The sequence below is a fragment of the Ammodytes marinus genome (genome assembly GCF_949987685.1).
Source record: "Ammodytes marinus genome assembly, chromosome: 7".
Lineage (NCBI taxonomy): Eukaryota > Metazoa > Chordata > Actinopteri > Uranoscopiformes > Ammodytidae > Ammodytes > Ammodytes marinus.
Window position 1 is genome coordinate 17,098,931 of NC_137211.1, and position 25,016 is coordinate 17,123,946.

The window sequence follows — 25,016 nt, forward strand, 5'->3', positions numbered from 1 at the left end:
TATTTTTAGCGTTAGCGCCCATGTAGCTTCGGTTTTAGCACCAAGTTTTGCTCCTAATACACTAACTTAGCTTTCCCCTTGCAGTCTAATAATGCCTCGTTTTTAATAACACAACGGATAGGAAGCTACCTGTGCTTTTTTTAAAACGGTGAAACTAAAATAATAGTTTTTATTGGTAGTTTTGCCTGACTGGTGTATAGCTATTAGCTTTGGGACAAGCAACCAGCTCCGGGTAAACACTGTGATCGCAGTCACGCAGTGTCTCTCTAGTATCGCGAGAGTACGGCAGAGACGGTGGGAGAGCCCCATGGACATATAAAGAAAGCCCGGCAGAGAGGTGGGAGGGGCCAGCCAGATCGCACAAATATAGGTCATCCTGAGACCAGAGGACAATCAGGGTATAGAGGCTTGCTACAATAAATGATCTGAACGGGTTTTTCAGCAAACATCTAAAAAAATAAGTATTAGGGACTACTTAGACCATATAAAATTGACAGCAAAGTGCATAATATGTGAGCTTTAAAGGAGATTCATAACTGTTTTAATTTGATTGTCTTCTTTAACTACATTATAATTAGACACAATTTTAAATGTATTTATTTACGGGAGGATCTCTAGTGTCAAATAGTCCAGGGAAGTAAACAAGGCCTGTCGTGTGCTATTTTAATATCCAGGAGCCTTTCAACATTTGAAATGTCAAGACCTTTCATATCTTAACGAGCAGTTTTTTTGATGCTGAGAGGTTTGTTTATTTGAGCTGTTCTTGTCTGTCGGCTGTTTCCAGGTCACAAGCTCAACAAAGACCTGAAGCACTACCTGAGTTTGAGATTTCAGAAGTCTTCCCCGGACCACGAGCTGCAGAAGACCATCCGAGCCAATCTGTATCGCCATGCTGTGCCTTGTGAGTAAAACAAATATTGTGATAAAAAAAAATGTGATCGCGAATGTTTAAACCAGAACATCTAGCTAAAGAATAGTGTGTTTAACAGTCTTTAGAGTCATGTCTTCCCTCTTCACCCTAATGACCCACTATCCTTTGGCTTCTTTCTTATTTGTTTCATCTTCTATTAATCTGATTCTGTCCCCACCCATTCATTATTCTGTTGCACTTAATTTCCCTTACATTAAATAAAATACTCACCAGCTCAGCTTCACAAATGAAGATGGAAACAGCATTTTTCAAACACTGTAACTGTAGTATTGTTTACGTAACTAACTATCAATTAAACTTGTGTCTTGACCCTGCCAGAACACCATTTCTGCAGCTGTCTCACATAGCTGTAAAATATACAAAAAGCGCGGGGAGGGCCAAACACCCAGTACCGTGCCAGACTCCCCAGCTGGACTCAGTTAAGTCACAATTGTATCAGCGGTTAGGTGACACGGTCTAGCTCTACTCAGTTCATTTTCCTACTGTATTCCTATCGTATTAGTGTTCACAAAATCTTTTCATTGACTTGTTGCGATGACCACAAAGTTTGATGCTTAAGCTTTTTTCAACTAAACCGCACAGTCGATCTATTATAGATGCGATTACTGTGTCTGTGTGTGTATGTGCGCGTGTTACCCTCCTGAGGAATCGTTTTGATCATCACACATATGCCTAGACATGATTTAATCAGGCAAGAAAAGGATCATCATTCTCAAGACAAGCCCCCCCCAACACACACACACACACACACAAACACACACACACACACACACACACACACCCTCACTCACACACTATCTGTCTCTTTAGTTCCTTGCTTTTTCACCCTATGTCTCCGTCTATCTCCGGCTGTCTGTCCTTCTCTTGCACTGAGCCATGTGACCAGTAAATCCGCCTCTCTGAGCCTTCCCCGGTGCCCTGTGTGGGATTATGATGTTCTGATATATTGAAAATAGATTCCTGCCTGATTATGAGATGAACATGTTGGGCGCTCGCAAAGATCACAGGATGATGGAAAGGCCTCTGCGCACAATATACATTAAATCTGAAATAAAATACATAGGCCAAATAATAATGCTATATATGTTGAAAAGCATTTTGTAAGCAATCCAAGGGGTCACCAAATGATTAAAGGAGAATTAAGTGATATTTCTTTTGTAAATGTACGTGTTAAATTACTTTATATTCATACAGCAATTACTTAGGCAGTATGCGCAGTTCATAACACAGGTCTCCCAGTCATTCAGCTTTGCAGTAATGGCCAGATACAATTTTGAGTATCCCGCTCGTTTTATCCAATTAGGAGACAGAGCACTATAAAGAGGCGGGTCTCATTTTCCGTGTACGATGACTCGCTGCTCTCCATCGCGGCACTAGCTGAAGAAGACGGCTGTGTGTTCATATGGTGGTGAGGGAGGGGACTGCTAATTGCATTCACTGACAGAAGTTAGCTAAAAGGACCATATCACTTACTTTGAGGAGAATCAATTAAATTTTCGTACTCTTTACTAATTTGTGCTTTTTTTCTGGTGAAATACTTATAACATTTACCTCTTAAATGTTACGTCACCTCCTTAATTTCTCACAGCCTTTGTTTCCGGAATGGTACTAAATCAAAGTCATATCTGAATCAACATCGGAATATTAACATTATTAATCTTACAGAGTCACATATACAGTAAATACATTACCTCACAAGGACAGGATGCATCTGCAGTCTGTCTTTATGGACTTACGCACCTGCTTCCCCTTTTATCCAAAGGTGCTGCTAGAATCAACAGAAACTAAGTCCCTTGTACTTTAAGGACCTTTACTTGTTCAGAACAGGCCACAAAAGTGAAGTTTTTAAAAGAGTAAATGGTGTTTTAGATGACTATTTTCAGACATTAATTTGGTGCACTAGTGAGTATTTAAAGCTAAAGGACGTCGTGTGTGGGATTGACCTAAAATAAACTACAGTGCCAATGTTTAAGTTGATAAAGGAATGTGTCATCCGGTAAAATAAAGTGTCCCATTAATGTGAATTTAATAGTTTTTCAGAGACACAGGACTATGATAGGCAGAGCTTTGGCTACACTGACAATACTTATGAGTATAATCAGTTCTTTGTTTGTTTTTTGGTGATTTCATGGGATTTGTTGACAATGAGAAAAAGTAATATCACCAGACTTATCCTGTGTGAGGCTTGGTAATCACTTTTAGGGCTAAGGCAACATTGGGACAATGTATTTTTCTGATATTTTGTCTGTTGATGACAACACAGTGCTGTTTGAGTGAAAACTGAAAACCTTTATAGTGTGTATCATTCATTTCTCTTTATTTCTTCCTGTCCCTCCCTCTCTCCCTTTCTTCGTGACCTACTATCTCTGCCAGCTCCTGTTTATTGTCGCTCTCTCTTGCTCACACTCACATGCAAATATTTCTGTGGCTTGACAAGGCAGAATGACAAAAGCAGTCAAATAAAAGCCACACTTCTCGGCCCCCTTTGTCTCCTTTGTCCCAGTGTCCTCCCCCTTCTCCTGAGCACATGTGTTGCTCCCTCTCCCTGTGCTTGACTCGAACAGGTGCCTTTCTCCCCTCCACCACTGGCCGAGCTGTTTTTTTCATTTGGGCTTGTGTGTTTATAGGAAAAGCACAACCCCCCTCCCCTCCTCTGTCAAGCCATCCTCCCGCCCTTTCCTTCATAGCCTGGCTGCCTGCTACAGATGGCCATTGTTATCATGTGCAGCAAATGTCACAATTGATAGAGAAGTCGCTCTCTCGCGGGATTCATTTCCCTCTCACGTCTACAGCTGCTGCTTGGGGATGAGGGTTATCTCTGCGTTATCCCAGCGCTTGAGCCACAGAGTGAACAACCCCCTCCCCTCCCACCCCCCAACCTGATCTGATCTCTCACTCCCTCTCTCTCTCTGCTATCTCTCTCTCCTCTGTCGTCCTCCTCTCTTCACTTCAAATCCTCTGCCGACCGTCAGCGTCCCTGTGGCTCGGTTGTGGTGGCTGCTGCCTTCCTGTCACACTCGAGCTGCTCCCACTGTCTCCTGCCTCTGCCGCTTGTGCTCTCGCCCTCCATCTCCTCCTCTCTCTCTCCCTCTCTCTCTAGCTCTCTCTCTTTTTCTCCCTCCCCTTCTCGCTGTCCTTCACTCCCTCGCTTCCTTGTTTTCCACTCCACTGCCGATTCTCGGGGAAATCATTGTGGGAGACAAATTTCTCTGTTTGCCGCTGACACAAAGAAAGGGATTACTGGCTGATTTGCTGGCTCCAGGCTCGCTCTGCATCCAGGCAAGTGGCAGCTCCTTATTCTCTCCTCAGTCTGTTTTCCTACTCTACACCGCCATCCGCCATCCGGAACCTGTGATGTTTGCATGACAGTGAGTGTGTGTGTGGTTGATGCTGTGTATATTGGCTAAGGGAATCAGGGAAGGTGGGGGGAAGGGGTGGGAATTATGTGAGGGGAAGAGGGGAAGAGCAGGCACACACGGAGCAGGCACGTCCAACCCAGAAGGACAGATGGCCAGTAGCCCTGGTGCTTTTTCCTCTTTGGTTTTTCTTATTCACCCTGCAGGCTTTGTGTAAGGCCCACTAGTACACAGACCTTCTTTTCAAGAAGCAAGAGATGGCTGCTCTCCTTTGCTAGAGGAGGGAGGGGGAGAGTGGGTATCTGTGTGTGAAGAACGAATTGGGTATAGGAAAGGAGAGGAGATGGAGGAGAAGGAGAAGGAGGAGGGGGGTTTGCTGTACAGACAGGAGAGAGGAGGTTAGGATAGGAGTGGAGAGGGGAAGAGATGAGGGGAGCTGAGAAGGAGCAAAGAGGGGGGGGTCATCGGCCTTGCATGCATGGAGGTCAGGTCCAGATGCTGCTCAAACAAAAGGGCTTCTCTGGGGGAACGGCAGGGGGAAGCGTGGCACTCACCATTGTGTGTGTCGCTGCATTGCAGGGTGCTGCCGGGGAGCCTCATGCTAATGACGGCCATTCATTCTTGTAACGGATGAGTGGGCCCCCAGCTTCTGTTTGCCTGTCTTTCACATACGCACGGTTCATATTTTGTTCATGTGACCAAATATCTGCTGTGTTAAAGGAAAAAAAAACAAGGGGGCGAAAGAAAAAACGTTGGCTTCCAAGCTCATTGAAAAATCTGGGCAAATATGTGTTTTTGCATAGTAATGGTGTATGAAGACAGGTGCATTGTGTGTGTGTGTGTGTGTTTTTGCGTGTGCGCGCGCACGTGTGTGTGTGTGTGTGTGTGTGTGTGTGTGTGTTTGTGTTTCAATTTAATGTTTAATGCATGTGTTGGTGTATTCATTGCCATATTTAGAATATAATTAGTGTGTTTGGGAAGTGGGTGGAAAGTGGCAGTGGAGCCTGTGGTCTCTGACGTTTTTGTTATTGAAAATGTCTTCTATGCCGATTTTTGAAGGCATCTTATGGTACATTATCCAGAAGAAACCATTAGCTAAAACAACTGTTCCTGTTCTACACCTGAGTTTGGATCAAGCTGCACCCCAAGCCTGGTCTTACATTCTCTAAGTCAATCCTGATAAGAAACCACTTTGATCAGCTCAAAACAATATGTTTCTGATTCAAAACAAATAATAATCTTGTTTCTTTGCCAAGCTCATGTAAGACAATCGTCCTTTGATTATGACGCAGGATGGCCCCAGGTCAAGTTAAAGTCAGCAGTCCCTATTTAATGAACCACTATTTAGTCCCACAATTGCAGAAAATGCTTCATTTAGTTAAGGCTGGAAGGGGAGTTCTGCAGTTCTTGCCTGCTCAAACCAGAGTGACACTTCATCCAAACTGGAAGTCATGTCCAAATGGACCAAAAAGAGATCTAGGAATTGTTTGATTAAAGTAGGTGTGGGAATTCCCATAACTATTTACAGATTGATGGTTATTATTCAGACAGCTCGCTAGTGGTATCTGTGTATCTTGTTGTCCGTGGAGTACGACGATAACCCCATCTTTGAGGTCAAGAAAATTAACTGTGCTGAGTGAACAAAGAGTCTCTGTTATGATCATGTCATCTTTAACCAGACTTCTCTATGTGTGAGCGTCTTGTGATGGTTTGGATGTGGATCCACTGTGGCGGCCAGCTAGCCCACACACTGTAGCTCCTAAGTGTTTGCAAGTCATGAAGGATCTAAGCAGTGAGCGTGATGAAGACACATTGATCTAAAGACTGGATATGCTTATACTTTCTTCATGGAACTTTGTGTTCATGTGTCTCCTGACAGCATCTGTTGTGTTTCAATCATATTAAGTCCTGTTGATCAGCACTCTGTTATTATCATTTGGTCTTATTGGGTGTTTATTCATATTGAGGCATTCAGGTCTATCAGTGCAGTTTACTCTCCTCATTAACATGTTTAAAGGTTCAACAAACTCACCAATCTACCTCAGGATTTCAGGTTTTAAAATATGTGTCATGTAGTTGTAGTCAGGTAATTTAATGTGTTTGCCCTTTTATTACAATATTTGGTTGTCAGATTAGCTGAATAATGCATCTAGCCAGTTTGCTAATTGTGGCAATATGTGAAATTAATGTTTTATTCTAACCCCTACCACTACTGCTGCCATTGTGTCGATGTAGTTCATTCTTAAAGCATTAGTTTTATGTTACAGATTTTACAGAAATAATTGTATTACATTTATTGCTGAGAGTTAGTTAAGAAGATTGATGTCATTCTTACGTCTGTATGGCAAATATTAAGTCACATTTGGCATTTGGTTAACCATAGCTTAAAAACCAGAAGCAGGGAGGAAATGACTGGCTAACTAAAGCATTATACCTGCTAGCCCCCCTGTACAACCTAAAGTAAATCGTAATTTTTTACTGAGGTTTTTGTAAAGATTAAAAGCACAAGATATACCATGCTAATAAGTAAGCTTTAAGGCAGAGCATTTAGCTGTTTCCTTCCTGCTTCCAGTCATTATGCTAAGCTAGGCTAATTCACTGGCTGTAACTTCATGTTTAGTGTACATGAGAATTCAAGAGTTATTTTGATCTTCTCTATTGACTTATTACTAAGGGTATTTCACAAAAATAATTCTTTAAACAAAATAATTGTGAAGTTTGATTGTACTGTAGTTTGCCCAATTTTCAAAGCGATAAGAGGTTTTCTACAGAGAGGGTAGAGCTGGTGCATGGAGAGTGGTAAGTCAAGGAGAGTCACACACACACACACACACACACATATCCACCATCATCACGTGGCACAGCATATTTTGCAGATGTACCATCTTACCTGCAAATTCTCAATATGCACTGCACCAGTAACTTTAATATGTATTGAAGTGACTTGAGCATGTCCAACCTTGTCCTTCAGCTATTGCTAAACTAAGTAGCATACCATGTAGCAACATATGTTAATGAAAACTATTATGCAGCACTTTGAGGGGAAATATCAAGATACTATATGTGGTATTCCACACTTTTGGTGTTTTATTCCAGGACTGCCAGTAAAGCTTTTTATTTTATTTTTTACTTTTAGCTGTGGTACAATGAGGGCATGTGAATGAGTTTGGACAATGTGTTTCAACACAGAAAGCTGCAGTCCTTTTCCCTCAGGGCTGCTCTTGGGTTTTGTGGTCAGGTTGCCTGGGCAGTAGTCCATGTCCATGCAGATACAGGTAAGCTTTGCCATGTACAAGGTGGTCCGCCATTTGGCTCCTAATCACCCACCTTCCTAATCAAGTCTTGGCTCTCTAGTCTAGTCCGATCACGGCGTAGTAAACAAATCCATCATGGATTCCCCATGTATGACCAAGAACACTGCTCATAATTTTTACACATTCATAGCTCATAGAGCTGGTAACAACACAAGCATCTTTTTCTAACTAAAACACACTCCTATCTTCAATCTACATCCTATATCCTTACCCTCATCGTTTTCCTGCTGGCTTCTACACCCTGCTTTAAAACAGCATTCACCCCTGGAGTGGTTTTCTCAGTCACGAGACCTGCCTGATGCTAGCTGTTTATCAGGGAGGACCATGTGTTAGGTAATGTCAAGAATCTATATTTATGGCTAAGATAGCAGGGGAAGAAGAAGGGGGAAGACAGAAAGACAGATATGAGAGAGAGAGAGAGAGAGAGAGAGAGAGAGAGAGAGAGAGAGAGAGAGAGAGAGAGAGAGAGAGAGAGAGAGAGAGAGAGAGAGAGAGAGAGAGAGAGAGAGAGAGAGAGAGAGAGAGAGAGAGAGAGAGAGAGAGAGAGAGAGAGAGAGAGAGAGAGAGAGAGAGAGAGAGAGAGGGGGGCAGGCAGGCAGGCAGGCAGTGGGCGGGACAATATGCAGGGGGGGCTGCAGCCATTGGCCTCAGACAGGAACTGGAGTGTGAATAGCTCACTATGGCTTAGCCTCTAAGCTGGGCTGGACCTCTAATTTGCTCTACTCGTGGAGCTTTGAAGAAAAACGGCAGCTGCCTACTAGCTGCCTGCCTGAATGAGCTTGCAAGCTGGGAGCTAGCACTCGCTCACAGACAACTGGATGATCCATGGATGGTTGTGGTTGGGAGAGGGAGAGCAGAATTCAGACTGCTTGGATTTATCTTTTTGAATATTTCTTTGGAATAACGCACGGACGGGAAAGCAGCTGCAGCAGCCGCACCGGAGTGGCAGTGTAGAGGTAATTCTGTGACATTTACTTCTCCTCCTGGGAAGATTTCCTCCAGGATTAGATTGGAAGTGATGCAGGTGGAGGGAATAAACAGATAGACACAAAGGCAGATATAAAGAGGCAGGTGGATTTTTTTTTTGAGAGGGAAACTGTGGGAATAGGTGCCTATGCAGATTTGTGGTGTGATATTGCTGAGCTTGGTTGTGCTGTCTGTGCCATGTGATGATGGTGGATGTGCGTGTGTGTGTGTGTGTGTGTGTGTGTGTGTGTGTGTGTGTGTGTGTGTGTGTGTGTGTGTGACTCTCCTTGACTTACCACTCTCCATGCACCAGCTCTACCCTCTCTGTAGAAAAAAATGTATAAAGAAATGATAAATGAAACACTGCAATCTTTTGCGTAACTTTGCAAGATATCCCGCTAACGATGCCGCAGATTATACATGCTTGCCCTGTATTCATTTTCAGCCCCCCCGCCACCCCCTTTCATTATTCTCCCCCATATTGAAAGGGGAGAGATGGGGTGGGAGCAGGGGGAACAGCAGGAGAATAGCGGCTGGGACTCAGCTGTGTGGAGTGTTGTGGCGCGAGCTGAAAGAATAGCCTGTTGTATTGGGTAGCAGCAGCATTGTGTGTCTGGCCTCTCTGTCCCTCTGTCCTTATGCTCTTTAATGTGTAACTGCATCAAACAATCACATCGAGGGACTGTGCTGCAAGAAAAGCATACATAGGCTCTTTGATAAAGAAAGTTAACCTTTCCATAAATGTAGGCTTTGGTGTTGTTTGAATGTTTTTGTATTTACTAGTGCCAATGTAATACCTTAAAAAGGGAAACCAAACATTTTTGAGATCCTACTTTGAAAAACATGGGCGGGATTTTTGACAAAACAGTACAAAAAATTATCTTAGGAATATACTGTACAACTGAAAATAAGCCGAAAGACAAGGTGCAATTGCAACTATTTTGACTTATTAATCGTTCTAGCAAAAAAAAACAAGATTGTAACCTCAGACTTTGTGAGACTCTAAACAAATAAGCTAATGTTCTCAAAGTTTTAATAAAATGTGAAGAGACAGACACATTGACATGACATAGTTAATTGAACTTACTACAGCATATCCTGCTCTTAGCAGCACCTCGGCCCCTGATAGGATCTGGAGTGGGGCTGCTATTTGCTTAAACATTAATCTGAGGACCGCTGCCACATTGATTTTCTCTCTGTTCCCCTTCATAAATCATTATGAGCCAGCAATCTCTGTAATGGGGGATGGAAGTGCTGATTGAACACAGCAACGCCATTTGGGTACGGAATACTAACCCTGGTCTCCGGGTCAGCTGATCTGGACTGATGAAACAGGTACCGGACCTGTCCATTTCAGCAGCAGCAGCAGCAGACTTTTAGACTTCAAGCTTGAAGATGTTGTGACACATGCCTTAATTAAATTTAACCCATGATCAAATCAAATATAATGTTATATTCGGTATTTGTCGTATTAGCACCTCTAAAAAGCTTGTCCAGTAGACCGACACCATAATGGATGCAAATGGACACATACCCATTGTTTGTGGTTGAGACAAAGCCATCATCTGACCAGTGTATTAAGGGACTACTTGTGTAGATGAGGCTTTAAAGTGCTGCCTCAATCAATGGTGCTCCGGTAATTGGCTTAGAGGCCCAAGAGAGTTCCCTGCTAACTCCCAGTGTGACTCTTGCCTTTCGCTGCCCCCCCCCCATCTGTCTGCACTGAGATATGAACGTAGTTTGTTCTCACACCAGCTCTCAGCCTCTGTTTTCATAACACACATTTCCCAAACAACACCAAGTGTGTAGTTGTGCTAGAAACACGCCACAATTTATACTGTGGCTACGGCATCTTAGTTACAAGTAGAGCCAGAGCGTCTTCACACTTACCAAGATGCTATTGTAGCATTGTTTGGAATTTATTTATGTTAACAACAATTTCCCTGCACAGTTTACATTTGCCTCATCAGGCTAATCTCACTCTCAGGTCAGTTGGTGACGTATGTTCTCCCCCCACCCTTACACTCACTACCAGCAGGGGTTAAAACAGCAGATGTTTGGCTGAAAAGGTGGGTGTGTTTGTGTCTACGAGTGTGTGTATGTCTGTGTTAGACAATGAGTGGAAGCTCCCTCAGACCGTCAACAGCAGGAAGGCGATTGAGGATATCAAATGTCACGAGAGTGCTGTCAGTCCCACTGCCTTTTGTTATTACTCAGGGCGTTTTTTCACCTGGATTTGTGTGTGTGTGTGTGTGTGTGTGTGTGTGTGTGTGTGTGTGTGTGTGTGTGTGTGTGTGTGTGTGTGTGTGTGTGTGTGTGTGTGTGTGTGTGTGTGTGTGTGTGTGTGTGTATGATTGTGGTGGATTTGGTTTGCTGACATGTGGGTGAATTTTATTTTACATAAACATATCAGTTAGTATTTTACAGTCTTTATTGTGGAAATAATCATAGGCAGTTTGAGTCTCTGATGACAACAGGCACCTTAACTGTCCAAAAGGAGGTGTGTGTGTGTGTGGATAGCTATTCAAGTTATCTTGGCCCCAGGTGAACAGTGAACCAAGCTGAACCAGGGGAGAGAGGCTGAAGAGGATGTGGACATTGAGGATGTCACATCCGGGGTTTCTTTGCAGGATATAAAATGGAAATAGACAATGTAAAAAAAGTCTGAACAAAATTCAAATAGGTTAAAGCAAATAGAAAAAATACAAAATACATTAACAACAGAATCTACCTCTTAAGCATGCTCCATATTTGTAGATTAGCAATCCAGTGCTATCAAGTAACTAATATATACTAAATATATTATGTCACTACAAAAATCTAGTGTCAAATGAAACAATAGTGTGAAACACTATCTGCAGACATCCAGTGTCTGATTCAGGGTTCATTTTCAGGCTGAGTTTAAGTCAATTAGTTTGTTGTGTACTCTGCTGTTGACACTACACCAGCAAGCATGGCAACAAAGATTGAAGTGCATAGACAAAAGACACCATTAACATGTTATTTTTTCAGTTTTGTTTAATATATAATGGATACATGAACACACCCATGACAGTGTTTCTGTGCTTAGACCCCAGTGATTTGAGCTAACACCAGCATACTAATGTGACAAGGTTATCATGCTGATGTTAAGCAAGTTTAATGTTTACCATTTTCATCATCGTAGTTTAACGTGTTAAGATTAATTCATTACTTTAACACATTTGCAAATGACCAGCGCGATCCCTCCAATAGTTGTTGAGACATTTTACTCAAAACTCCAAAATATGAACCACATAGTCTGGTACTAGATTTCTTGAAGATTTATGAATGTCCATTAAAGTAATGCTGAATAAAGTTACAAGACAACCGCTAATGGCGTACTCTTTTCTCTAGCTGCTGCAACGTGCTGGTACTACAGGTAAAGGTTCTGTACCGTGGTGGTATTGACCTAAAAAAACAACACAATTATTACTATTAAGGGTAAAAACTATATTAATTCATATAATTATTTCATCATGGTTGTGTAATGCATATTTTTCATATCTGGAAGAGCTACAATTAACACAATTTAAGTCCTAGATCATCTTCAAGAAATACAATGGGCTATGACACTTCTTGTGGCCAGTTCATTGAGTTGTTCACCAGGGGCCGTATTCACAAAACCTTTTATCTTAGCACTAAGAGTACTCCTAAGGAGCACTAAAAGTTCTTAATAAGGAGTAATTTCTTAAAACCTATTCACAAAGCTGCTAAGACCAACTTTTACTAAGGAATGGGAGGGACTCCTAAGCTAAGACTAGAGGACGGGGTTGACCCTGTTGCTATGGATGACGTCATGTTCATACCTTCTATGCCCACAGTGATTGGCTGAGAGGGAATGAGTCCCTAAGAGTGAATTTATGATATAAACACTGTGGGAGATATCCATATTGTGTCGCTGTATTAAAGTAACGATTTGTTATATACACTTAATGACAAGTGACACTGATTTAACATGAAACCAAGATACTGCAGGGTTTCCCACACATTCGTTCACAATTAACCTAAAATAGCGCCACATAGGTAGCCTAGAAATCCAGACCCTGATATCTTGAACGATAGAGGGTCTGGCCACGATCAATAGTAATTTCCAACTAAAGGGGCGGCTCCTACTCGTGCATTTCAGATGCACAAGGTGACGTATTAAGTCGCGTTCGTTTAGAGAACAGCTGTTAAACTGTTAAATTAAACTTTTGCCGTGGTCGGTCGGCAAAACAGAACATTCCACTTACTTGCTAATGAAAGATTTGAGTGCCGTCTTCCAAATCGTAAAGGGTCGAGGCCAAAGCAGTCTCAAACTCACACAACATATCCGCAGCCATCTTTGATGTTTACTATCACAGCTTCGACGTCACATGCACGTCACTGTCGTCATCCGGTTACGTCCTCCCCAGAGCACCATACAAAGGGCTCTGGCGCGCCCATATTAGATAGAACCAATTGAAACGTGAGCCCGGATTTCTGGACTTTTTGAAAAAGCTTCAATGGAGAGTGTCCAGGGGCCGTATTCACAAAACATTTTAAGGCTAAGAGTAGGTCCTAACGTGCTGATTTAGGAGTAACTCTCAAAAATAAGGGGCGTTTCACTCCTAATTTTAGAACTCCTAACTTTTTAAGATAAGTGTAATTCACAAAGTATTTTAGCGCTAAAACTAGCTCCTAAATCTATAAAAAGCTAGGAGTCCTCGAGAGGACTCCTAAGTCACTAAGAGTAAGTCACAGACAACCATTTGATGGTGTTTTGGAGAGATTTAATGCTAGTGAGCTTTATAAAAGGTACCTTTAATAGCTGTAAGGGTTTAATGATCTTAGTAAAGCTATATTTAGAAAGTATAGACACATTTATATTTTTATATTTATATAAAAAAATATTTATTAAGTTCCTTTTCCTCCAGTTGCTTTGGGTTTACGATGCACTGAAAGTTACTGTTGGTGTCACGTTTGGGTTTAATTTCCTACTAGAGTAGGCCTATATGTGGCACTTCGTAGCATCTCCTCCGTTCCACAGGTCTGCTACTGTATAGTTGCGCGTCTCGCCTTTTTCCTTCCTCATGCACTTTACGATTTTGCCGGCTGTTGTTTCTAAATTGTGAATTTCCTGGTTTGTCGCTGTCTGACTATTGCTGCATAGTCCACCATTGAGAGAAATACAGTGAGAGTGCATGGCGTGCAGCTGTTCAATGAGGATATTTTTTCCGATTCAAATCATTGTAAAATTTTAAATTAATAGACCTACGTGGCACTATTGTAGGTTAATTGTGAACAAATGTGTGGGAAACCCTGCAGTATCTTGGTTTCATGTTAAATCAGTGTCACTTGTCATTAATTGTATATAAAAACTCTTTACTTTAATACAGCGACACGATATGGATATCTCCCACAGTGTTTCCATCATAAATTCACTCTTAGCTCTCATTCCTTCTCAGCCAATCACTGTGGGCATAGAAGGTATGAACATGACATCATCCATAGCAACAGGGTCAACACCGCCCTCTAGTCTTAGCTAAGGAGTCCCTCCCATTCCTTAGTAAAAGTTTGTCTTATCAGCTTTGTGAATAGGTTTTAAGAAATTACTCCTTACTAAGAACTTTTAGTGCTCCTTAGGAGTACTCTTAGCGCTAAGATAAAATGTTTTGTGAATACGGCCCCTGACCAACAGGCGCAGCAAATTTAATTTGCCAGCGCCTAGTGGCAGGTCTGGGAATCCCAGGCTACCACATAGGCCTATTAATTTTAAATTTTACAACGACTTGAATCGGAAAACATATCCTCATTGAACAGCTGCACGCCATGCACTCTCACTGTATTTCTCTCAACGGCGGACTATGCAGCAATAGTCAGACAGCGACGAACCAGGAAATTCACAATTTAGAAACAACAGCCGGCAAAATCGTAAAGTACATGCGGAAGGAAAAAGGCGAGATGCGCAACTATACAGTAGCGGACCTGTGGAACATAGGAGATGGTGCAAAGCGCCACAAATAGGCCTACTCTAGTAGGAAATTAAACTCAAACGTGACACCAACAGTAACTTTCAGTGCATCGTAAACCCAAAGCAAATGCAGGAAAATGAACTTAATAAATATTTTTTTATATAAATATAATAAATATAAATGTGTCTATACCTTCTAAATATAGCTTTACTAAGATCATTATACCCTTAAAGGTACCTTTTATAAAGCTCACTAGCATTAAATCTCCCCAAAACACCATCAAATGGTTGTCTGTGATTTATAGTGACTTAGGAGTCCTCTCGAGGCTTTTCATAGATTTAGGAGCTAGTTTTAGCGCTAAAATGCTTTGTGAATTACACTTATCTTAAAAAGTTAGGAGTCCTAAAATTAAGAGTGAAACGCCCCTTATTTTTGAGAGTTACTCCTAAATCAGCACGTTAGGACCTACTCTTAGCCTTAAAATGTTTTGTGAATACGGCCCCAGAACTTTAAGGAATTCATGATTGATGGAGGTACAGAGTCTATAGGCCTGCACAGTATGTTACACATGGATGTCCCTGGCAGGTTTGGCCCATTTATAGATGATGCAAACATTCATTAAGCTACATGAAAGAAATATTAAGTCAGCCTCCACAGATAACAGCTTTCCTCTTAGTGTCCACCGGAAAGGGCAGCAGTGCAACATTTGTGCAACTCATGCACAAATGTGATTTATTTTTCACAGTGTTCAGTAGAAGACCGTGTTTGGCATTTTCAGCTTAGCGAAACCCCATTTGTGTTTTTTCCCCTTGACTTTTGTGCTGAAATGCTGAATGTAGTAGCCTTTTAGTGGATCTATATAATAGCTCAGTATTTGTGATGATACAATGTCGAATAATGTGGAGCAATATCTGAAGGAAATTGTGAATTTCTGGCTGCTAAAACAGTGAAAGTTGAGCCCTGTACGTTGTAAAAGATTCAGTAGCCAGATGGTCTCAGAATCTGCTTTTCTCTGAAGCTACATAAATTGGCCTCTGAATGTTGTGCCACTATAACTTTTTTATGGTGTACAGTAGCAGAAGCAGGCAGAAACATTTGGAAGATACCTTTTAATGAGATCAATGACATAGAAGATGGTTTCTATTTACTGGACATGTTTTGGTGGTGTTGGAAGTGGGTTTTTACTTAAATGTGAAGCGACAAACATCTTCTGTCCCTATAGTCACATCAAAAGCATGTTTTTATAGCATTGTATGGCTAAACTAAAATACAATGATCATTGCCATTCACAAAACAGCTTAGTTTTTCATGTAAGGACATTGTCGGAATCATGTGGGCCTGGTTGAAGAAGGCCAGTTGGTAAAGCCAGGTAGCTCCTGCATTAGAGTAATGGTTGCTCACAGATGAAGGGCAGTAAGCTTTCACTGCTTTCTGTGTGACCTAACTGACTGAGAGATGATAAAAGATTTCTTTTTGACAGAACATTTTTCTAGATTGCTGATTACGATAGCTAGTTAATATGAAAATGGTAGAAGTTCCCGTCATGATTCAAAAACACGGGAGTACCTACTGTACGATAATAGCATTTCTCCGAGGTCTACAACTCCCAAGGTCTGTAATTAATGACTTAGGACGGTTCGGATGCTCCTGCAGTTTATGATCCGTGTTCAGTAGCAGCAGCAGTGAGTGAGTGGCCCAGTATTAGGAGACAGGATGTGGGTCATAGCAGGCACTCAAACAGGCCACTTTAGGTACACATGTCCGTGCTCCGGAGCCCTTTATGAACTGCCAGCGTTGACAGAAACAGGCTTCCACAACCTGCTTTTTATAGTCCACACATTCTGAATACACAGTATGTTTACACACTCCTTCTCTCTTCTATCTGTGTCTCTATCATTCTCTCTGATGTATGTGTGGTTGTCAGCGTGGACGCTCGTACCTGCGTCCTTGAGTGACCTTACATTTTTTCTGCAATATACAGACTGTATCTCATTTTAGAGCAGAGTAAAGTGGAGGGTTAAAAAAGTAAGCATGAATGCAAAACTACTCTGAGATTTAACTGATGATTAACTTTCTGCCCCTCCAATTCCTATACATTACATGGGGGCAGAGCCGGCCCAAGCCTTCATGGGGCCCTAAGCGAAATATAATTAGGGGCCCCTCTCCAATGTTAGCGCTGCTGAAACTATAGATCGTTGTTAAATATCATTCACACACCCAGTGTTTTCCGCTAGTGCCTCCACTATGCGGCTGTGTGAAAATATTAGACAGCTGAGATTCAGACCCTCCTAGGGGGGTCCGGGGGAATGCCCCCCCGGGAGATTTTTTTAACCTTTTTAAAGTGAAATGCATGAATCTGGTGCACTTTGAGAGGAAAATTAAGAGGGTAAATCTGAGAAATTTTGTGTGAACAAATAATTTTGAGACACTGGGTCAGATGAATTAGAAGCTATTGAAGAAGGACACATGGATTGTCCAGCTACTGTATCTTTTTTTCCACAGACGAGGCTGAAATAGGCTATAAGACTATGCACAGTGCATGGGCAACTGAGGGCAGCCCCATTTCCAATTGTTTTTAAATAAACTCACTACACACTGTGCATGGATGTGAACGTGACATGATCAGATTCGGATTACCTCCCAGATGAACTGATTACATTTTTAGGCTATTAATTATCTAGACCAAAACATTTTATTCCTTTTTTTTGTATGATAACTTACATTTGCATAATATGATGTTATTATCAAACACACAAACTAGAAAAGCTTAGTTCGCTTATGCCTCGGGCCGGCTCTGTATGGGGGCATAATGATACAAACCAGGCTAACACCTTATAGTAGAACAGAGTCCAGTACAACAACCCCTGTACAATTAATGAAGAACTCTGGACCTCATAATGAAAGCAAGTTTATTGCATTTGATTGCTTTAGGCCGTAAATACATAATATTGCACCCACTTCTTGTAGTGCTGCAACTAATTATTATTTATTCTTATTGATCAATCCCTGGATTGTGTCTTTAATAAATCAGCTATTCTTTGTTCTATAAATAAGCAAAAATAGTGAAAAATTGCTCTTACAATGTACCGGTTCTGGAGCTAATGTCTTTACATTTCTTGTTTTGTTTCTGATTATTTGTACAGTTAACAGTTAGTTGAGTACAACAAAATAGAATGTGTTGATTAATTGACAATTAATATACTCATTAATGCTATACCTAAAACAGATAAAAGCAAAAAACACCAACAACGTGTATTATTAATCGACTGCTTGCTTGAGGTAAACCAGTGCAGTGAATGAGACATACTGTACAGACAATGCCGATGACGTGACATAAGCAAGGACAGGCTTGCTTGGACCCTTTTATCCTTATAGCAGTGTTAAGATCAATACTATCTCTCTTTCTCTCTCTCTCTCACTCTCTCTCTCTCTCTCGCTTTCACTCACACACACTCTAACACACACACACACATACATGATTGCACATACCCAGCTTCATCCCTGTGAGAAAGAGAGTGAGATGCTACTCACTTAATAACAAGATGCCCACACAAGATGAAAGTGGAGATGTGAGGAGGACAAGCACCGACAGTGTGCTGCACGATAAAGCCAGAGGTGCTTGCTGTGTGTGTTAGTGTGTTGGTCTTCTCAGTGGTGTGATGGCTGTTTGTCAGACAGCGAGAGGTGAGAATGAGGGAGAAAGTGCGAGGGATTTCACATGGCCATTAGATGATTGTTTTCATGTGTCATGTGTCTGCACCACCGTCGGCCTTCTCGGATCTTACCATCTTTGGCCTTTCTGTCGTTGCACCATTAGTCAGATGTCCCGTGTCACAGCAGCACTGGTTTTCCCTGTGGGGATAGAATGGAGCTGCTGATTGACGCTGTCATCAAGAAAGAGATTGATCCTGATTGAATGATTTGGGTTTGGTTTCTCAAACTTAGCAGGGAAGCAACTGTGCTGCGCTGGACACCTCTTGAAAGAATATTTTCAAAAGCAGTAAGACGGAGAAATCAATGTTCCTGTAGTGAAAATTAAATGAAAACGTGTGTATGTCTTTGGTATCGACTATGAAAGCCAATAACTGCATAAATGTTTGACAAACACATGATTTGACTTCTTTGCTGTAAAGGGACAATAATATAAGGTTGTCACACCTTCCACTAAGGTTGGTATTAGCAGAGGATTTGTGAATTATTACGAACAAATAAAACATGCAGGTTAGGCTATAGCTTGCACTTACACTTACACTCAACACATGTCCCCTAGTATATGTAGGTTTAATTCTGGTTAAATGGCATCAGTTCTGTTATCTCTATGTGATATCTCATATTGTTTCGGCCATGCTAGCAGCATGGTGCTGAGGTTCATACTTGTGGTTTAGAGTGTCTCAACAAATTGGAAGGATTGACATTATATTTTCTGCAGTCATTAATGTTGAATTGTAAAGGCCCTATCTCACTGGGCTGAGACTAGTTGGAGACTAGTACGAGACACAAAATTGCGAGAAAATATGCTAATTGGCGTCATTTTCACTTGCAATTACCAAGGCCGTCACTAGGATTTAAAGACAGGGGAGCTTAGTTCCCAAGAGATCCCTATGATGCTAGTGCGCGTAACGCGTAATTAAGTACGGGCCACGCCCCTTTCCCACTGACTCTGATTGACTTGAAATTTCTTACACATGTACAGCTCATAGTGCTCTACAATAAAGCCTTTTGGACCATAGGGGTCAGCCATGATTTTTTTTCTTCCATAATTTACATGACCTGAAATTCAGTCAAGTGACATCTACTTTGTAGATTTCCAACCTACTTTGTAGATTTCCAACCTATTGCGACCTTCAATCGGCCACAACTCGGATCATGGGGGGGGGGGGGGGGGTGAACCATGATAGCACTGCTACCAGAAGCTTTCCACATCAGTATAACAGCCATCTGCTATATCATCTAATAAACTTTATAGTACTTATCTTTTTCTTTTACTTTTAGTCAACTGTTCATTTGAATAGCATGTAAACATGTATTTTATACTATTATAGGCCAGCAGGATCTAAAACAATAGCAAAACCATAATAAATATTCACTTATTTTCAACGACAGTAGCTGCACAGTAACTTATGCATGGTAGATCGTTCAAGACTATATTCAGTCTATGTATTACTAAGTATTACTGTACTAGTTTTCTCACTGCCTGCATTGCACATTATAGGGTAACTACACATTAGACTGAGTAATGCAAGTTAAAGTGCAGAGTATAACTTCAGAATAGTTATTAAACAGTTGTGGAAATTACTCTCAAATCACTCTTATTCTATAGATATCCCCTTAGCCAGTTCTATCTCCTCACCTGTCTATCCCCTGCTCTTGCAATAGCACATAAGTAAAATAATATGTGCAGAAAAGTAGCGAATGTCAGGGCACAAAAAGGGAGAGTCTGAAATTGACACAACGTTATCAAAAATAGCATTACTCTTACACGGTTTGGTCTTTCTCTTTCTGGCTGGTTTGCTGAACATTGTGTCTGAAGAAAACAGAAGGCATAACTTACTAGTTAACCCATTCATTTATAATAAGAAGCTAGGTAGCTCTCTGAGGCGTAGATTACTTACATTTTCTTACGGCTTGCAGTAAGTCAGCAAGACCAGAAGCAGGGGGAACCAGCTAGTCTCTGATCAAAGCTCACTAATTAACACATAGTGTATGTATACCCTTCTAAGAAATAGTCCAACACATAACCCCAAACATAAAACCAAAACTTGTTGCTTTTACACTGAAAGCAGTAGCCAGCACGCAGTTAGCTTAGCTTAATGACTGGGTTATTAACAAGTTATATCCCTTTGCTAGTCCTCATGGAACCTTCAGTACATCTTTTTTTGATGTTGTACAGATTAAACAAAGGAGATATAATGTGTTAATTATGGCGCTATAGAGGTGCTGGAAGGATGATTCTATTACCTTTGGGCAGACACAGGCTACATGATCGTCTCATTAAAGCCACTACAAGTAACATTGCACGTTGGCGGCCCCTTTGGACAAAAGCGGTAGTATTTTTACGACGCCCGCTGTCGCAAAGCTGTTTTCTAGCTTGTGCCAGGCGTGCAAGTGTGAACTGAGAAGGGCGCAATATAGTACATGTCTGTGTGTTGAAAGTGTGAGGACTCTTTTCGGCTCCGTGAGAGTGGTTTTGACACTGCATCAACTAATGCCAGTCAGTGCTACACACACCTGATTGCAATGAGTTGATGCAGCAGTGTCACCTAACTACTCTCTCTCACGAGCTGAAAGATTACGTGTCCTCACAGAAAGCGAATGAACGAGAGACGGCAGTTAGTATGGATCACGATGAGGTAATGTGTTTGTGTTGTTGATGTAAATAATGACTATTTCAGATAATGGTTATCTGATGATGGTGAAGCAAAGCAAACTTTGTGTTAGTACCAACCGCTCATTCATTTAGGAGTAAACACTGCAGTCTAGTTCGCTCTCATGAAATTGTTTCCACGTTGCTTGGCAACGCCCTCGTCCCGCCCGTAGCTTATATCACTCTCCCTTTTAGCTTTTCTTCATTGCATTCTCTCTTTTTTTATGGTTCAGCCCCGTTATCAGTCACTTTGGCAACAAATAACTGTCTCAAACAAGGCTCCAGCTCCCCTTCCCTCACCTGGAGGGATAGGCTCCTCAAATCGCGTTGTTGCGCCACACTGAAATCTGCGACCAATACGGATATGTGACCATAGAGCATGCACGCGTGAACCGAAAACCGGACTGGGTGTGCGACCAGACCAAACGCAGTAATAAAACTATATAAAAACGTCTTTCTTTGCACTGATGGTCTCGTTTGCTGTTAAAGGTAATTTATGATTATGAGAGGAAACATGAGGCTGTTTAAAAGATATTTAAATGTTACTCGGAGCTGCTTTAAACCCTTGGCAAGAAAGAAAATAATTATAAAATGTGATGTCTATGGTGTCGACTGCAAAAGATCCTCATAATGGATTGGTCCATCAGTACAGTATATATTGCTTTTATGAAATACATGTTAATATAATTATCTTCCATTAATACTACTGATGATTGATTTTTAAGTAACTATTGTAGTCTGGTCTTGACAATGTTCGTAGACGTAAATATACTCAACAAGTGTTACTTCAGCAAACAACATGGCTGCTAAACAGAGGAATTGACAGAAAATATTCTCTGAGACTGTAAGATTCCCTTTATCTGGTTTCACCAAATAGTTCTGGTTTAGGCTTTTGGCAGATTTAAGACAAATACTTAAACCAGCAGCAAACACACTCTCTCCTAGTCCCTGTGGCAGCTTCAGCCTTGGCAAGATTAGCATGCTTGGAATTCTGAGGAGTGAGTGAGCTCCTGTGTAGACTTCAGCTTTGCCTGTTAGACGTGCACAAGCCTCTCTAAGCTGTAACAAGCTGTCATAAATACAGTCACAATATATAATACTATCTGTCTATGCCTGTTACTTATACAACACACCTTGGTAACATTGGTAGAAGTCATTTAAGAAGCCCTTTTATGTCCCTGTCCACAAATATCAGGACAAAGAAATATTTAGAAAACATAGGCAACAGAACCAATCACACCACTGTAAAAATTGAGCAAAGGCACATCGGCAAGCTTGCACTTTTTCTCACAATCAGTGAAAAATTGCTAATGCAATTGTTTATGAAAGCCCTTAGCCACTTCAACTGCAGTGTACAGAACTGGCTTTTCAAGACCATATTTAATGCCTGCAGAGTTAGGCCCTGGCCTGTCATATTTGGTTTTCTTATTGCAGAAGACAGAGATCCCCTTTTTTACCATAGTTCAAAGGAATATAGCTTTTTCCACTAATATTCAGTCAGACAAAATATCTATTAATTATTTAAAATATTTTTAGTAAAGTAAGAGGTTGGCTTTATTAAAGTGGCTACGAGGAACTTTTAAATATCTTTAAAACAGCCTCATTTTTCCTCTGATAATCATAAATTACCTAGCAAACGAGACCATCAGTGCAAAGAAAGCAGTTTTATATAGTTTTTATATTTATGCCTTTGGTCTGGTCGCACACCCAGTCCGATTTTCAAGATTTCAGTATAGCGCAGCAACGCGATTTGAGTAGCCTATCCCTCCAGGTAAGGGAAGGGGAGCCTTGTTTGAGACAGTTATTTATCGTCATAATGGCTGATAACGGGGCAGAACCATCAAAGAAAAAAATAAAATTCAAAGAAGAACTAAAAGCTAAAAGGGAAGAGTGATAGACGAGCGGGAGGAGGGCGTTACCAAGCAACGTGTAAACAATTTTACGGGAGTGAACTAGTCCTGCAGGACTCCTACAGTGTTTACTCCTAAGTGAATGAACGGTACTAAAACAAAGTTTACTTTGCTTCATCATCATCAGATGACCATTATTCATCTGAAATAGTCATTATTTACAACAACATAAACACATTACCTCATCGTGATCCATACTGCCGTCTCTCGTTCATTCGCTTTCTGTGAATCTTTCAGCTCTCACAGAGCCGAAAAGATTCCGTGCCCTCACACTTTCAACACGGACATACACTATATTGCGTCCTAATCATTTGACACTCGCACCGGCCGGCACGCGCTAGAAAACAGCTTTACGACAGCTGGCGTTGTAAAAATACTACCGCTTTTGTCCAAAAGCGGTAGTTCCTCGTAGCCACTTTAAGCTTTTAATGTATTTACCTGGGAAGTATATCATGGGATAAACCTTAAGGATATACAGAGAGTCGAAACTAATAATTTAGTCTGATGCAAAAGCTCTGCATTAAATACTGGGTTTTCTAAGCTTATAATGTTGAGTTTAGACATATTGCTATGGCTCTTATTCTAAAGCTGCAGTTTATGTTATTTTTCAGGTTTTATTATGCCCACCCTCTGTGCCTAGCTAGCCTATGTGAAAGCTCTATACTGTTTTGTCCTGCCACTACAACAATGTTTGATAAAAAAAATAAACACTCTTTCGTATAGAATTGTATATATAGAGATTAATCTCTGCTGGCTTTGTTGGTATTTAAAACCGAAGACGTTTCCTTCGTTATTTTTTCCCATTCATGAATGCTTTGGCTGGTTTCTCACAGTGAAAGAAAGGGTCCCATTGATGATTTGTCCGTGTTAGTTAGTTAATCAGAGCCAAGGACGAAGCTGAGTATGGCCCAGTCCATTGTTTCTCTAGCCAGAAAACAATAGAGACTCTCCACAGTGATAGTAAAGGGCCTGCGCCTGACCTCACTGTTGTTGCTGTCATACACTGAGAGCATTCAGACTCTATCTTGTGAGTTCAACTGAACAAAAGCTGCTGGGTATACGGTATGGTAGCTATTCCTTTAATATAGGCTATCTGGGTGTATCAGGCACTGGGTGTATTTATATTGGTGTATGTGGACATTGTTGTTGAGATGGAGTAAGACAGCAAAACGGGTCTTTAAGGACTTCGACTTGTTTTCTAATTGTTTTGTCCATAATATCATCATTATAATTTTCATGATCTGTATAATTTATTTTGAAGAAAAATCTCTATTTTTAAACGGGTCGTGAACTAAAACCTCGACTCCTGTAGATTTTGCAGTACGGTTAGTTGTCTTGAATTGCTGTATGCAGGATAGCCGACACTGATCACAAAATTAGAGCGGCCCCTTCCAAATACAACGCCGAATATCACTATATCGTGATATATTATGTTGTAACCAACGTATCGTGATGTATATCACATGTCGAAGTGTCCCTGGGCAAGACACTGAACCCCGAATTGCTCCAGATAGTTAGCTTAGTTAGCTTAGCACCCTAGTGCTAAGCCTACCCTGCGTGGTAGCTGCTGCTATCGGTGTATGATTGTGTGTGTGACTGGGTGAATGTGTACAAAAACAATGTAAAGCGCTTTGAGTCTGTGATAAACGGAGATATAGCGCTATACAAGTCCATTTACCATTATATTGTATCATGAAGTATTTGAATTTTGCGTCCGTTTGGTCAAGGTCTATGTATGCTGAAGTTGAGTGAGAGACAGACATTTAATTTTAATTTGTGCATGAACAATTTTAGCATTCAATGGATGATTATTTTAATTTTTGACTCCTCACCGATTGTTTATTCTCTGCATAAATGTTCGGGTGCCAATAAAACATCAAAAACAGTGAAATGTGGCCATTATTTTGTTTGACCGAAATATCCCCACAAATAATTTAAGGCAAAGACAAGCAGTGAATTCTCACATTTGAGAACTATTTAGGATGTATTTTCCAGAAAATATGTTATGTCACGATGATAGATGCCGTAATATAATGATAATGACACATGTCATGATTCACATTGCCTACCTACTGTGGAGTGTGTGTTATCTGTATATATCTTCATATTATATACAGTATAGGGCACTAATGATGCCACTGATGCTATTACTATTATAGATGTGCTTATTTGTCAAGCTCATTTGTGTATTTGTGAAGTCAGTCTGCTTGTTTATGTGTTA

The 25,016-nt window shown here is 41.0% G+C and overlaps 1 protein-coding gene across 1 annotated transcript in view; it reads left to right on the top strand.

Moving 5' to 3' along the window:
• Nucleotides 1-25,016, top strand: part of LOC307253104 (membrane-associated guanylate kinase, WW and PDZ domain-containing protein 1-like) — a 92,833-nt gene that overhangs the window by 27,071 nt on the left and 40,746 nt on the right. The window contains exon 2 of the mRNA XM_080030975.1: nucleotides 785-901. Within this exon, the coding sequence (XP_079887101.1) occupies nucleotides 785-901 (117 nt within the window). The remainder of the gene's footprint in view (nucleotides 1-784; nucleotides 902-25,016) is intronic.